The sequence below is a fragment of the Camelus ferus genome, chromosome 12 (genome assembly GCF_009834535.1).
Source record: "Camelus ferus isolate YT-003-E chromosome 12, BCGSAC_Cfer_1.0, whole genome shotgun sequence".
Lineage (NCBI taxonomy): Eukaryota > Metazoa > Chordata > Mammalia > Artiodactyla > Camelidae > Camelus > Camelus ferus.
Genome location: NC_045707.1, coordinates 27,723,768 through 27,740,558, shown reverse-complemented (window position 1 = coordinate 27,740,558; position 16,791 = coordinate 27,723,768). Strand labels below are relative to the sequence as shown.

General features: G+C 39.1%; 2 protein-coding genes across 3 annotated transcripts in view; both read right to left on the bottom strand.

The window, feature by feature from the left end:
* The window catches only part of ADAMTS20 (ADAM metallopeptidase with thrombospondin type 1 motif 20), a 134,050-nt gene extending 130,015 nt beyond the window's left edge, over positions 1-4,035 (bottom strand). Inside the window, exons 1-2 of the mRNA XM_032493279.1 lie at positions 3,641-4,035; positions 2,703-3,064 (exon numbers count right to left, since the gene is read on the bottom strand). Of these exons, the coding sequence (XP_032349170.1) occupies positions 2,703-3,064; positions 3,641-3,731 (453 nt within the window). The 5' untranslated portion in view covers positions 3,732-4,035. The remainder of the gene's footprint in view (positions 1-2,702; positions 3,065-3,640) is intronic.
* Positions 4,036-4,877: 842 nt separating this feature from the next.
* Positions 4,878-16,791, bottom strand: part of PUS7L (pseudouridine synthase 7 like) — a 142,664-nt gene continuing 130,750 nt past the window's right edge. Inside the window, exon 14 of one of the 2 annotated variants that reach the window (XR_004324573.1) lies at positions 4,878-4,996. The gene's annotated coding sequence lies outside the window, so the exon portion shown is untranslated. The remainder of the gene's footprint in view (positions 4,997-16,791) is intronic. The other variant, XR_004324574.1, reaches the window with a different exon arrangement.

The following is a 16,791-nucleotide window of genomic DNA, read 5'->3' as shown; positions in this document are numbered from 1 at the left end:
ATTTATGATTCAAAGCAAAACTTAAAGCAAAGAGCAACTAGAAAAAGAGAACTTCTCTAAGTTAGTAAGACTGTCTCTAAAAATCCTTCGGTAAATCTCAACTTGAGTGTTCAATGGACCGACAGAGATCAAAGCTGGGTCGTTACAGCCACATATGCGGTCACAAAGGTAAGCTGGGAAGCGAACATGACCAGGGCTGGAGGTTAGCATTGTATCGAGGCTGATCTGCAAGAACTAAGCTGGTCCAAGCTGTGGGTAATACAACTTTACCCGGATCTAAAGACTAATCTGAGACTAGAAAGAGGAATCTGATGTAATAACAAATGGACTCCAACACCCACCAGAAGTTCTGCTATTTGAAGAAGCTGTTTTTCTAAAGAGTGTTAATGACAGAGTTGAGGTAGAGATAAAACACACAATCATAAATATATAGCTAATATCTGCTATAGTGCTGATATCAAAAATGAGAAAAATCAAAGAAACATCACTAATATTATTAGGGATTTAGATTCATAACTGGTCATGATCACACTTCTAAAAAAATGTTTAGATCCTGGTACCTCTATTATTTGCTGTATTACTGGAAAATTTCTATCTCTGCCATGAGTGATGTCCTTTACGCAGCCTTGCAAATACAAAGAAATTAAGATATAACTGAGTTACACAGGCATGAAAATGTGTTTTTAATCGTTAAGTCAAATTAAACTGATAATATCAATAAGTCTATCAAAAGCGAAGTGCACAGGTAAATCAAACTAATGATGCATAGTAACTAGACAACTGACACAGTGACAGGAACGGAGGAGCTCCTGTGAAGACTTCAAACAGCTTCAACGGTTTCCTGATTTCAAAAAGGGGATACTGAATAATAATTTGAACTACGCCAATGTTATAAATCAACATGAGACATATCACTCCTAATAATGCTTCCCATCTGGAATGTTTTCCATGCCTTAAATATTAAATCAGGAAAATGAATTGACCATGACAAATCTGTGGTAGTAAATCTAGAAGCTTCCAGGCAAACTAAACATTTTGAAAGGTTCTAGAAAGGAGAATATTTTTCTTTCCTTCGGTGTGTAGATGGCTGTGTAAATACGAGTGCGCTGCTGCCATTCTGATGATGTAAGCATTCTACAGTTACCCACACCAGAAAAGAAGACTGTCCCAGGGATTCCATGTATGTATGTCTTGACAAGCTCAAGACAAAAGCATGGAAAAAAGCAAAGAGATTTTTCAAATTTACTTAGTAATGACCAATGCTCACATCCAGGAAGACATCTTACGTCAATTAACCTGAGAGGAAGTAGTACATTTGGCCTAGAGAGAACTGTTACCAATGTTCTACTTAATCAAAAAATAAACAGTGTTGATGTTCTGAAACTCTTTTAAAATTTGCCCAACAAAAGCTAGAATACTTGGGAAGGACACTAGAATCCCTTAGCCAAATTCTTAGTTGTTTCTTCTTGAACGTGTGTTTATCAGGAGTTAATGATGAAGTGAGTTCATATCTGTTTGACATAAGCATTCTCAACCAGGGGTTCCATGGACTCGATGGGAAAGTGTTAACATCTTTATTTTCCTTAACCTCTGGTAATGAACATTTCCTTCAGTTACGACTGTAGGTAAAACCACAGGCACTGTGACTTTGTTGGTAATAAAATAATGGTTACTTTAACTCAAATGTGATTCAAAGCTATCTGGATTGTTCACACTCGCTACCACTACAAAAGTATGTAAGTAAGCCCTGCCCCAAGAGATATTATGTAAAGCATTAATAAAGAAGGATGTATTATGACACCACAAATTCTAATACTTGTAACACTTTGATTACTGTTAATATTTTAAAGGAGGCCAATTAAATAATATGTATGTTACTTTACTTCAATCATGCTGAGAAGAGGTCCTGGGATTCCCCCAGCATGCTGAAAAAGTTCACGGCAAAAAAAAAAAAAAAAAAAAAAAAAAAATTAGAACCTCTCTGTTTCGGAGAGAGAGAAACAAACCACATAGAACCCAATATTCTATTTCGTTTCCTCTGTCCGCAATGAGGCTTTTACAAAATCCTCATCTTTTACCCTTGTCACTTTAATGATCATTTCTCATTTGCTGGATCAGATGAGACGCTCTACATTTTTACACAGGCAGATTCAACCTCTTCCGTAACTTGTACTTCACAGATTAATGGCCATCCCCATACTATCAAAAGACAAAAAAACCAAAAAACTTCCTTTTCAAACCTTTTCATTGCATGTGTTTTCTTTCTCTTTTCCTACTATCATTCTAAATTCAAACAGCTAGGTTAAGCAAATTCAGGGGAGTCTGCCTCAATAGATGGTCCAAAATGGGTGTGTCTGTGGGAAATAGCCTGCCCTCCGGCTGGAAACCACAACCACACCTCCGCAGGGCCACTCCCGGACTCCCTGACTTGCTCGGCATCTGTCACTTTCGAGCAAGAGTCTCTCAGCTTTGCACAGAGAAGGGCCAAGCTTGCCCAGCAGGGAATGACGTCCTGATCTTCCGCTCTCCCCACTGCAGGAAGGCGTAGCCTCTGGCCTGGCTTCATCTAGGTGTTAATCTCTCGGGTAGCCCACTCTGATCTCTTGGGTCACCCTCCGGCCACTCGGGAAAAGCCAAACCCAGCTTCCTGCACGAGCAAGACCGGATCCCAAGAAAATGCCAAGGGACCCGAGGGCGCTTACCAGGCCTCCACAGAGGCTGAAGACGGCTGTGTGATCCTCGCGAGCGTTGACCTGGCCGCGGTAGAAGCAGTGGCGGAGGTCTGGGGGCGCCGCGCTGCGCTCCTCGGCCCTGCGCTCTGGGGCTCCCAAGTGCACCTCGGTGTAGCCGGCAGCCAGGAAGGCCGCGTCGGCGCTCAGGTTCAGCTGGAAGAGCTGCCCGTAGGCGCGGATTCGGTAGTGGGTCCTGAGCGGCGTGGGCTCCGGCGCCTCCGAGCTGCGCTTCCTGCGGCTGAAGTGGTGGCTCTGCGGGAACACTTCGCCGAACTCATTGACCCGCGCGGGGGTCACCACTTCGTAGGAGGCCAGTGTCCTCACCAGGGCTTCTGCAACCACAGCGAGACGGCCGTTGAGCCCCCACCCCTTTCCAGCTTCCCAGCCCCAAACTTCTGCAACCAAACGTCCCCGCCGAAGGACCGAGGCCCCGGGTCCCCAGACCCGGGGAGGGGGGCGCGACAAATAGACACATGCTGGGGAGAGCGCGCGCGCACACACGTGCGCTCTGAGTGTGCCTGCCTGCTTTCCCACACCCCCGACCCGCTCCACGCTTCCCAAGCGGGGACCCCGCCACTCGGGGCCCTCAGCAGCCACCTCCTTCCCGCGCCCCTCTTCGCCTCCCGTCCGCCGCCAACTCGTGCCCCGCGGGCGCCCTCGCCACCCTGCCCCACGCACCCCCACCGCGTGGTCCCCGGAGGGAGATGGGTCCCCTGCGCGCGATTCCTCGAAACCCGGCGCAGCCGCAACCTCCGGGGATGTCTGGGGTCGACTGGTCCCGGAGTCCCGAGAGCCCCGGCAAGGCCGGGGTTCCCCAGCGGGCTGAGCCGCTCCCCCGCCTCCGTCCGCAGGTCCCCCTCGGGCCCGCGCCCCACCCAGCTGCTGAAGGCGCCCCGCGGTGACCTTACCCTGCCTGGGGTGGAAGTGAACTTCCCAAGACCTGGTGATGAAGAGCGAGAGCTGGTAGAGCAGCCCCGTCAGCCACTTGGCCACCCGCATGGTTCCACCGGGGGGATCCCAACCCGGGAGGCCAACCCGAGCCGCCCGCCACCCAGCCGGCTTCCCCGCGCTCCGCTGCCTCTCCTCCCTCTCGCTCGGCGCCTCAGCAGCCTCCGGAGCAGCAGCCCCGGCCCGGGGCCGGCCCGTCGCGCCACACCGCCAGCCTCCGCTCCCTGAGCCGCTGCTTCATCGCCCCGCAGCCCCGCAGCCCCCGGCTCGCTCTCGCCAGCCTCGCTCCGCTTCCTGCGCCCGCACTGCCCTCAGAAGCCCTCTCCTCAGTCCGGCTCAGGCGCGAGGACTCGACCTAGCAGGAACGGTGCCAATATAGCCACCCCGGGCCGGGCCAGCGCGGGGGAGAGCCCGCCCCCAGGGTCCGGGCCCGCCAATCAGCGGGAGGCGCGGGCCGCCCCCAGTCCCCAGCCGCAAGCCGAGTGCGGTCCCCGCGGGCTCCCGCTGTGGGCGTGCAGCTTGGTGAGCAGCCCGAGGCCCAGCTGGACACCATCCCGGTAGCCGTAAAACCCAGAACTGATACAAGTTGCGCGGCCGAGGTCCAGGTAGGTGATGGGTGTGTGAGGTTTTAGTTCTTACAATGAAACGCCAAACATCAGATGGAAAGTTTCTGTTTTATGTGTTTTATGGTCCTTTTAGGCTTCTCAAACAAGGCACAGTAAGCTTGAGCGGGAAATTCCTGCAGGCAGAGGATGCTACCAATGACGCCTATTGGCCACGTCTCATTTGCAAGGGACCCTGTGTACCCGAGGAATTGCTGGGGGTGTTGGAGGAGCAAAAAGCAAAACCTAGTCTGCAATCAGCAAACACTTCTGGGTGAGAATTTCTGTCAGTTGACTAAAGAAATTCGAGAAAAAAGGATCTCAACCGCCAAGGTTTCGGTAACTTATTGTGATTTTTTAATATTCATTTTGTATTTATTTTTGTATCAAGCCCCCTCACCCCCAAAATTATATAAATATTAAGTCACACAAAACTTGCATCTGACCCCTGCCTGTGGGCCATTGTTTTTATGAGACTTTCTGCTGGTAGTTTTACAGTATTCATATGCCCTTTGTTTATAATATCCAAATGACCCCATGTGTCCACAGTTATCTTCCTCAACAATTATTGTAGCTCTGAATCCAGTTGTGTTATCCTGTATCCGTTAAATTGGATAAACTTCAGTGGCAGCAAAAAGCAATCATCATTTCAGAACTCCTTTCTCATTGTCCAAATGCACCTGTTTGATTTGCAGTTTCCGTAATTGCTTCTCTCTATAACAGGTATGGGAGAAAAAAGAGAAAGGAAGTGATCAGAGATTTCTGAGATCCAGCCAAGGGAGAGAAAAAATATAAGTATAAAAAGTAAATTATATGGGTAACTCTTCACAAACACAAAGGAATACACTCTCAATTTAGTCCTTGGCTGCCCTTTCTCCTCTGAGCTCTCAACAAGGAAAATTCTGTTCACTTTGAGCTGACCTCTCCCGACAGGCTTTTGTACCGTGCACTTGGTCCGCCTGTTGCTCACCACAAATGTGGAACAAGCTTATCTGTGGAAGGAGAGTTTAATCTACTTTTGCCAAGGTAATGACCCAGCTTGGTGATGGAAATCCCTCCACAGTCAGTCCCCTCTTTGGTACACCTTGCTCACAAGTGTCACTTTATTCGTCACAGAATTACAGACTTCTTGTGGTGCTCCTCTAAGTTAAGCCTACTGTTACTCCAAGCAAAACAAAAATGGACTTTACCCGCACCTGTCTATTTAGTGATTACTTTCAGTGCACTGTCATTTAGAGTCAGTTCAACTATGCTGCATCTCTGAATGCATCCTTCCATTAGAAGCCATGCCTTCCTTCATACAAATAACAGAAAATCAGATTGCACCTGTTTAACTGGCTATCTGGACTACTGACTGCAGAAAAAAATAGATGTTTCATTTCCATCACAGAATGTCTGTAACTCAAAGTAGCATTTGCAATGGCGTATTTGATTTGCATCCTCTCCAACTTTTTGGAAACACTGCTCTAAGAATAGGGCTGTTTTTTCTTGTTTTAAAGAAATGGGAAGATGTGTATGATGTGTATTTTATGTCTTTATAATCTTTACAGTGTTCAGGAAAGAGCATTATTTCCTTCATTTTGTAGAAGGTAAATGTTATACTCTCATATAGTATATAAGTAGCTAAGCTGGATTTCCACAAATCCTTTCTGACACCAAAGTCTTTTCATTATACTAGACTAGAAATGTTATGATAGCCACATTGTCTCTCTTCCTTTCTCCTTCCCTACTAATAGAAATGTCATGAATAAGGCAATCTATGCCATTTAAATCTGGCAATTTCTTCACATTGACAATTACAACTACCATGTATGGAATTTTTTTGACATACTGAGCACCATACAAGGGACTTCAGAAAGGTTACCTCATTTAATTTATGCATTCCCCCATGAGACTCAGAGAAATTGAGTAATTCACTCCAGATCACCTATCAAGCTAGTCTCAAATCTCATTAGTTTCAAATTCCATACTTTTTAAAAGAAGATTGTATTCTTCATATCAGCTCAAATCTCATGCAGCACAGTTGTAACCAGCAACAACTCAGAAAATGAAAGCCATAATTATATCAAATGTAATTTTTAATTTTAATTTCAACAATTATTATTATAAACACAAGCTATACTATGAGGCTGGCACAGTGTGGAGAAAATAATTCCAGCCTTGCAAAGCAGGAATATGCACACTATACTCAAGATAGTCTTTGTTTTATAATCTTAATTCTAACGTAACCAGTTGTATACATTTCAACAATTTACCCGAACTCTGTAGGCCTACTCTTTGTCAACTGCAGAATAGAAGCAATAATAGTAATCTCAGGCAATTGCTAAGATGATTACATGAGATAATACAGATAACACACTGGCGTAATATTGGACAAAATATGTGTTCAATACATGTTCATGCTGATTCTGATTTTTATTACTTTACAGTGGGGGACTGAATATTCATACCGAAAGGTAGGAGGTAGGTTGATCATTCTTCACTATTTACGTGAGACTGGGGAGTTTCCTGAGATGCAAAACTTCCAGTGCTAACGCTTGGGATGTCCTGGGTGAACTGGGATGAATGGTCACTGAAGTTCAGGGTTCTCAACTAAGGCACGACTGACTTGTGTGGCTGGTGAACCTTTGTTCTAGGGGGCTGCCTTGTGCATTGTAGGTTGTTTGTGCTTCCTTGGCCTCTAATGAGTAGAGACTCATTCCATGCTGGTAGTGGCCCACCCCTTTCGTGACAACCCAAAATATTTCCAGACATTGTCAAATGTCCCCTGGGAGCCAGTTGGCCCCAGTTGAGAACCACTGACCTACAGGTAGAGAGTTGGAAAGTGGTAAATACACAGAAATGGGATGTTTACAGTTGATGTTTCATTTTTAATTACAAATGGCCAATTGTTTAGTAGAAACTCTTTATATATTGTAGCAGATGTGGAAAATTATTCGTCATTGTAATTAAAATGGTACAAGCTGTGGTCATTGTGTTGAACATGTTTTAAGCATTATTGTTTGCAGTATGCAGTATGCATTTACAGGAACACGGAGAAGACTAAAACTCCTCTGCTCAAGCACTTGTTAAGTTATGTTCCAATTGTCTACCATCAGTATTCATCATATTTTTATGCTTTTTTGAATGCCTGATAATTTTTTATTGGATGTCACACATTGTGAAAAATTATCTTTTGGGGCAATAAATATATTTGTATTCTTATAAATCTTCTTGAGCTTTCTGCTTGGATGCAGTTAGGTTTCTTGGAAATAGATCCTTTCTGATCCTGCTTGTAAAGTGTATTCAGCAAGAGTGAAGCAGTGCTCAATACAGGAATAATTATTTTCCACTACAGAGGGGAAGACCTGTCTGTTCTCATGACCCAACGCTCATGAATGGAGAGGTCTTCCAGTCTGGTTAGTGGGAACAGACACTATTTCTAAACCTGTAAGAGCCAAGGGCACTGTTACTTCTAATCCTTTCAGGTGATTCTTTCCCTTTTCTTGTGGAATTTCTTCACATGTATATGCACTATTTTTAAAGCCTGGAATACTTCATGTTGTCCAAGTATGGTGAGAAAATCAACTTAAAAGATGAATATTGCTGCCATACATCAAAATAGTTAACCTTCTTCTCCTGGAAATTATTTTAAAAAAAGAAGAAGAACTCCAGCATGATATAACAGTTAACATAAACAAGTGAAGTAGAAGTCAGGAGAATGAAATAAAAAAATATTCAGAAAGGACCAAGAAGACACAGTAGGGACCCAAGTAACATCAGAAGGAAAAAAAAAAAAACTGTCTGAAGATAAATGTTCCCTCTGTTTTGTGAAAGCTGTAGTCCTTGTGCGGAACATCAGAGACTGAGTATGTGAGCAGGTCCGTTAGCAGGCGTTCTCCTGGACCATGTTTTGTCCATAGAAGCAGAGGACGTAGGCTATGCAAATAATGCCAGAGAGAAGCCAGAGCTATAGGAAGCTTTCTCTTCTGCGACAGAAATTCCAGTTAATTCAAGGATGACTTTTTTTTTTTTAAAGATTGCACACAATAAATGCAAATGTACTATAAGAAACAAACTGGAGAAGAGTATCAAAAATTACCTACAGTTGAAAAAAAAAACACACCAGAAAAATCTTACTATGGAGCAGATAAAAGTTGTGACCATATTGCCATGAATTATAAAAAAATGAAGAGATTACCTTTGAAATCAGACCTCAAATCAGAAACATAGGAACACTACCCAATAATAAAAAATAATAAACATGAAACAACATGGATGAACCTCAAAAACAGATCGTAGTGTTCCATTGTCCGGATATACCACAATTTGTTTATCTATTCATCTGTTTATGGAAATTGGGTTATTCCTAGGTTAAGGCCACTATGTATAAAGCTGATATGAATATTCAAGTATAAGTCTTCTCATAAAAATATGTATTTATCAGATAAATATCTAGGAGTGGAATTACAGGGTTGTATGAAAAGCGTATGTTTAGCTTTATAAGAAGCTGCTAACCTTTTACCTATAATGGTTGTACCATTTAATGTTCTCATCAGTAAGAGATGAGTTCACTTTCTCCACATCCTTACCAATATGGGGAATCATCACAGTCTTTAATTTTGGCCATTCTAGTGGTGTACAGTAGTAACACACTATTTTATTTGTGTTTCCCTGCTGACTAGTTTTGTAAAGGATTATTTCACGTGCTTATTGGCCATTTGTATATCTTCTTGTATTAAACACCTGTTCATATTTGGATCACATTTTCTGCAGGTGGTTTCCCTTTTACTATTATTATTATTATTATTAATTATTATTATTATTATTATATTATCATTATTATTATTATTATTCAATTTTGAGAATTCTTTGTATACTCTTGGGAAAAGTCCTTTGTCAGATATCTGTTTTGCAAACATTTTTTCTACAATCTGTGACTTGTGTTTTTATTTTAACAGCATATATTGAGGAACAAAAGTTTTAAATTAAAAAAAAAGAAATATAGGAATTCAGGAAAGAGATAGAAAAACAAAAGAAAGAAGGGAAATATGATCTAGAAAAACTCAAGAAAGAAGTAGAGCAGGGAAGCATCGTAACCAAATAAAAACAAAATTGAAAAGAGCATGAGACAGAGTAGAAAATATGAAAAAAAATAAAGAATACAGAAAAATGGGAAAAGTGACCACATTAAAATAAAGAAAAGAAGGATGGATTAGGGGAAAAATAGAAAAGATGTGTATTAGAGACCCACATACATGTATTTGGAGTAGTCCCTGAAGAAAAAAGAATCAAACCAATGAACAGAAAAAAATTGTTAAAGTTATAATTCAAGAGTGCTTTTGTTGATATAAAAGACCTGAATCTATACATTGGAAAGACACACTGGGTACAAAGGAATTGCCCAAGAATGGTCAACATCAAGGCATTTTCTAGTAAAGTTATTGAGATTTAAAAATAAAGAATTTTTTCCCAGTCAGACAAAATAAATATCATTTATGAGGATAAAACAAGTAGGTTATATTCATATTTCACCGCAGCAACAGTCAACATCACGAGACAATGAAATGACATCCTTAATATATATATATTTAAGGAAAGAAAATGTAAGCCAAGGATGGTGCCCAGCAAAGCTGCCTTCAAGTACAGACAACAGACAAACCATTCTGAATATGCGAGAACTCAGAGAATATTTTCCTGGAGGCCAGGGTGCAGACAAACAAGAAATGGGTAAATGATGGCGAAATGAGTGATGGTGAGCTTTGAGTAATTTTAACCTAGAGCTAAGACTGAAATAAATATTGAGTAACAGAGCAGAATGAAAATTTTACAGAATAAAATGAAAAATAAAATATAAATATGAAAAAAATAACAAAAACAGAAGCAGGTTCTTACAGAGGAATTTTTCAAATAATTCTCACGTCAAGTAGAAAACCCAATTATATACTGAAAAATTATTTTAGAAAATCAGCAATAATAAAAAAGCTATACATCTGAACATCGGGGTAGAGATACAAGAGGACTAAGGAGAAAATGTATAACCTTAAAATCTTAGATCACTTTAAAAAAAGAATGAAAAATTAATTTAGCAAATAATTCAAATACTGTTTAAAAAAAAGGAAAACAGAATAAAGGAATTAATAAAGATGCAAGCAGAATGAAAGAGTTAGAAAAAAAAACTTACAGACCCTCAAATTATACTAAAGATAATGTGTTTAACTGACTGGTGGGGAAAAAAATGTCACAGAAGTAAAACTCAAAAGTCTACTTGAGAAGTTAGTCTGTAAATATGCAGAGCTTAAAATAAAAAGTGACATTATCCTAGTGACAACCTTTTTTAAATTTGTTTTGGTTTTTGTCACAGGTGATGAGGGTGAGGTTCCAAGAAATAGAATTAGACATCTTATTTTTGGTTCATAACTGAGAGGAATAAAAAGTAATAACAACTTTTACAACAGTACTACTAAGTAACAAAACTAAGAAATAATAAATAGCAAAAGCTGCGTGTGGAAAGATTACACCACGGTGCCCAGGATGGTGTTCTTGGACGGTAGATCATAAGTAATGCATAGTCTTCACTTTTATCTACAATGAGCATGTATTCCTTAAGTAATAATAAAAGTTGATTCCCTATATCACAACATACCCCAAAATCAATTCCAGATGTATGTGAAAGATAAAGCAACAGAGCTTTTAAAGAAAACATAGATAACATACTTGTGACCTTGGAGTAGGCAAAGCTTCCTTTAAAAGGATACAAGAGAGCTAACTAAAAATGATAAAACTGGATTGTAGTAAAATTAAGAATGTTTGCTAATGGAAAGATACCATTGGAAGAGTAAAGAATGTAGACGAAAATATTTGCAATTCATATATGTGACAAAGGATTTGTTTCTAAATATATACAAGTGGAAATTATACTTGGAATTATAGTAAAATTGAGAACTGCTGCTGGAGACACCATTAAGGGAATGAAAAGCATGGGAGAAATTATTTGTAATACATTTATCTGACAAAAATTTGTATCCAGAATATATCAGAAAAAAACTTCAAATTAAAAAAAAAAAAGACACCAAATATAAAAATAGTCAAAAGACTTAAACACACATTTGGTAAAAGAGAACATCAAAATAGCTAATAAATGTAAGAAAATGTACTCAACATCATTAGTCATCAAGGAAATGCAAATTAAGAAAACCTCACAATTTAAAAATTACACATTCTGATTCCTGTTCAGATATGTCTGTACATGACTTTGTAGAATAAAAAACATCTGATTCTGCCAAAAAAAAAAATTACACATTCTATCATGTACCCACACAATGGGCAAATTTAAAAGATGGAAAACACCAAATAGTGACAAGGACGTGGTGCACTCAGACACTTCTTGGGGGGTGCAAACAGCTACAACCACTTTGGAAAGTGCTGAACATATGCATAATGTATAACTTTCAAGTACATCCTCACAAGAAATGCATTCATAAATTCAAAGAGCGACATGTACAAGAATGTTCACAACAGCACTATTTTTGTAATAGCCAAAATTGAGAAAATATTCCCCAAACCAATCAACAGTAAAACAGATCAACAGATTGTGATATATGTTCACAGTGAAATGCTAAACAGAATGAGGAAGTATAATCTACAACTACATTCAACAACATAAATGAATCTCACAAAAAATACAATTTAGAAAAATACTCAGAACATCCCCCAGAAAAAAATAGTGCATACTCAATGACTTAATCTATATGCAATGTCCAAAAGCAAGCAAAACTACTCAATTTTATTAGAAGTGTCTTATTCTTGGGGTGGGGAGAATAGAGATCGGAGTAAAGATGAGTGGGCTTCAAAGATGATGGTACCATTCTGTTTCTTGATCTGGTTCTGGTTATGTAGGTGGTTTTTGAAAGTTCATACATCCTGCACATGTGTATTTTCATGATAATGATATGTATCATTTTTGTGTGTATATGTGCATGTAATACTACAATAAACATTTTTAAGTGTTTACAACAGCTTTATTTGTAATAGCTATAGTGGGAAACCACTTAAACATCTATCAACAGGTGAATGGATTCCTCAAAGGACTAGGAATAGACTTACCATATGACCCAGGAATCCCACCCCTGGGCATATATCCAGAAGGAACCCTACTTCAAAATGACACCTGTACCCCAATGTTCATAGCAGCACTATTTACAATAGCCAAGACATGGAAACAGCCTAAATGTCCATCAACAGGTGACTGGATAAAGAAGATGTGGTATATTTATACAGTGGAATACTACTCAGCCATAAAAAAGACAACATAATGCCATTTGCAGCAACATGGATGTTCCTGGAGAATGTCATTCTAAGTGAAGTAAGCCGGAAAGAGAAAGAAAAATACCATATGAGATCGCTCATATGTGGAATCTACAAAAACCCAAAACATAAATAAAAAACAGAAACAGACTCATAGACATAGAATACAAACTTGTGGTTGCCAAAGGGGCAGGAGGTTGGGAAGGGACAGCCTGGGATTTCAAAATGTAGAATAGATAAACAAGATTGTACTGTGTAGCACAGGGAAATATATACAGGATCTTGTGGTAGCTCACAGCTAAAGAGAATGTGACAATGAATGTATGTATGTTCATGTATAACTGAAAAATTGTGCTCTACACTGGAATTTGACACAACATTGTTAAAATGACTATAACTTAATAAAAAATATGTTAAAAAAAATCAGGTGAATGGATAAACAAATGGTATGTCCATACAATGGAATGCAATAAAACCAAGTATTCTGTTGACACAACAGTATGGATGAATCTCAAGATCATTGTGCTGAATTTTAAAATTTAGCAAAAAAAAGGTACTGTATGACTCCATTTATATTTAATTCTATAAAATTCAAACTAATCTATAAGGAATGATAAAGAGAGGATTAATGTTTGAGAATGGGGGTGGAGAGAAATTTGGATTAACATGGGATGAGGCAACTTTTGGAGTGATGGAGACATACTTTTTTTTTTAATCTTTATTGTGGTATGACTCCTGTACAGTAAACTGCACTTATTTCAGATGTAAAATTTGATGAATTTTGATAGATGTATACAGCAATGAAACCACCACCACAATCAAGATAGCTAACATTTTCATCACTCCCCGAGAGGTGCAATTCCCTTCCCATCCCATTTACCCCCTGGTAACCATAAGTTTGTTCTCTATGTCTGTGACTCTATTTCTGTTTTGTAGACAAGTTCATCTGTGTCCTTTTTTTAAGATTCCACATATAAACTATAACATATTATATTTTAAAGTAAAATATGTTACTATGATAAAAACTCCACTATTTGTTTACTATACGGAAAAAAAGTTTAAAAAGAACATCAGGTAAGTTAAATATTAAAATAATCTTTTGGAGTAAATATTTATTTCCAGGCACAATTTAATCCAATAACTAGAATCTTACAAGCCAAAAATGTCAGGACAATTCTGACAAAAAATATCTTCTATGGCTATTATCAGTCACTTAACTATGTATTCAATTTTTCTTTTACAAATAAAAAAAGGAAAGAAAGGTTCAATACCGCAATGAAGAAAGGAAAGAAAGTGGGGTATATAATCCCTCCAAAGAACATATTTCTATTTCATTAAAATACATTGCTAACTGCATGGTACTTAATTGAGGAGTTAGAAAAGGAAAGGAAGGTGGGGGTTGTATAGCTCAGGGGTAGAGCACATGCTTAGCACACATTAAGGTCCTGGGTTTAAGCCCCAGTACCGCCATTAAAAAACAAATAAATAGATCTGATTACCTCCCCCACCCCTTAAAAAAATTAATTAATTAGAAAAGGAAAGAAGGGAGAGAAAGAAAGAGAGAGAGAAGGGGAGGGAAGGAGGGGTGAGGGGGAAAGGGGGGGAAGGAAATCTAATGTTTCCTCTGTTTTTGAGACACTTGTGAATAATTCATTGGTTTTCTTTTAAACTATGATGTACTAAGTTTACCCAAGAGAATGTAGAATTCTGATGGGTTTAATCATCATTCTACATCTTATTTGTTACTTCTTGATCTTTTACACTATACTGCATATTAAGGTCCATAACCCATTGGTTGTACAAATAAATAGGATTATTTGATAGAAATATTTTTGACACAATGGCTTTACACTGAATACAACTGACTTTCTTACAGAGTAATGATAATAGTCCACAAAAAGTGAAATATAATTGGAAGTGTCAACTGCTTTGAAAGAACGCAAGTTTTTCTAAACATTCACACAATTGCTTCTGTTTAAATACTCTTTATATTGTGGAATTCTGCAAAGTATAATGAACTGATGTGTCTTACTCCTGAAAATTGGTCTTTTAGTCAAACATTCTTGAAAACAAGCTCTTGATAGTTTATGGTCTAAGATCTATATAAATAAAATGCTTCTTTCTAGACAGAGTATTAAGTAATCTATTGTTCATTTCATTTTGCTAATGAAACAAAATTCTAGCAATATAGTAGGGGTAGAAAAGGTCAAGAAAATTATTATCACTAAGACTAACTTAAAATTCTACACTAAGGCAAAGATACCCTACAGTTAGAAAAAGCAAAAATAACTTTCTCCTAAGGAGGTGTTAAATTGGAAATGGGCACTGTGGCATAAAACCAGAAGAGATTTGTTTTTTGCCAGGAGAAAAAAAATGGCAGCAGATCAGAAAACGCAGGAGCCAGTCTTGAAATTTACCCCAGTGACATGATCGAATGCCAAATAAGGTAGAATGCCACCAGGATGGGGTGAAAACAAGGAAAGGAGCCTCAGTAAACCAACGAGGGAAAGGATGGCGTCATTCCAAAGGCAGAAGAACAGAGTGCTCTTTCCCAGTCCAGCGTGGGTTACAAAACTCTGGAAGCTAGGGGAGGAGCTAATAATACAGCTTCGTTCTAGCTGGAGAGGTGCTGGAAACGCATCAGGCTAACATGATGACTGAGTGGTTTAAATATAAAGCTCCACCGATGCGTTTGCAAACAGCCAAGTAAATGCCTGCACTCAGGAGAATATGACACCCAGCAAAAACTCTTCCAGGCCTTTTCATTTCACTCTACATCACCACGTTTTTCAAAAATGATAACCATTTAGTTTATAAAAATGGGGACTAGTTATACAGATGTACAAGGACATGGTCACACCAAAGAGCAAATATGTCAAATCTCTTAGTCATTTGAGATCTCAATGTGTTTTCTTACCAATGAATTATGATGACTGGACTGGATAATCTCTGTGACCATTTATAAGCCCAACATTTTCTTTCTCTGTAATTTTATGATTTGAAATAGTCTAAAAACACACGCTCACCAGGGAATGGAAGGGTTTGTGGGCTGAAGAAGGTCAATATGGATATTGGAATTTCATTTTAAGAGGAGTGTTGCAAAAATGGATGCTGTACTTTGGGAAATAATACAGGAACTTGAAGGCATTCTGTGTTCCTTTATGAAATAAAATAGGATGGGAACCAAAAGCCGAAATTAGTACTTTGGCATCCAAAGAAGATCTGTGCAGTTCAAATGAATTACACGTAGTTAACCAAGCTTCACAGAGAAGTTAATGGGAAAATCATGCATTGCATGGCCTTTTTTGAGATGTTCTAAGGAAATAAAATTTATGCACACTGATTTCTTTAGTTCCATCCTTTTACGCTGCACACAAAGGTAGGAAGAATTCCTTAACCATTAGGATGATAAAAATGGAAACAGATTCAATAGACATGCAGGGTCTCCTTTACCTCATATACCCACCCATGCAAACTGAGACCAAAACTATATTTCATGTAAAAAAAAACATGAAAAAATTTTAAAAATAACAACAAAAAATAAAGTAACATTCTGGGACGCTTATTATGTGCCATATACTGGGCTTAGCATTTAGATGAATTCTCTAATCTTCAAAACAACCCTGGGAGACGAGCACTATTTACATCCTCTTTTTGTACGTAAAGGAACAATACTCAGGTGAGACAATTCACTCGTGATTACGGATCTGGTAAGTGGCAGAGCTCATGTGGGTTTAGTTCGTTCTGTCAGCCGAGTCCACTCTCTTCACTGTGCTGTCTTCCCATCCAGGGCACCCCTTCACTCGTCAAATGTGGAAACCAAGGCCCAGGGAATAAAGTGACTTATTTGTGCTCACACACTCTGCTCATTGTCGATCCATGAATAGAGCTCAGGTTTCTTCATCCCTAGTCGAGGAATTTCTTCCTCATTCTTGAAAGCCATGAGCCCTGATACATTGATTCCTAGTATTTGAATTTTTAGCCAACTCCAATTCATTGACTCAGTGAACAAAATTCACCCTTAGTTAAGTGACTGGATCCATTTTTTATCTGAATGCTCTTAATCAAACTGAAGTGGACCTATCGTAATTCATCACCTCTGTAGTGAATATATATTTTAACTCAGGTCTTTGAGAGAAATTCTGTCATAATGATTTTCAGTATTAGTCCATTATTGTAATACAAGATCAGCAAGAAGCAAAGACCACTAGAAGAAGAATTTA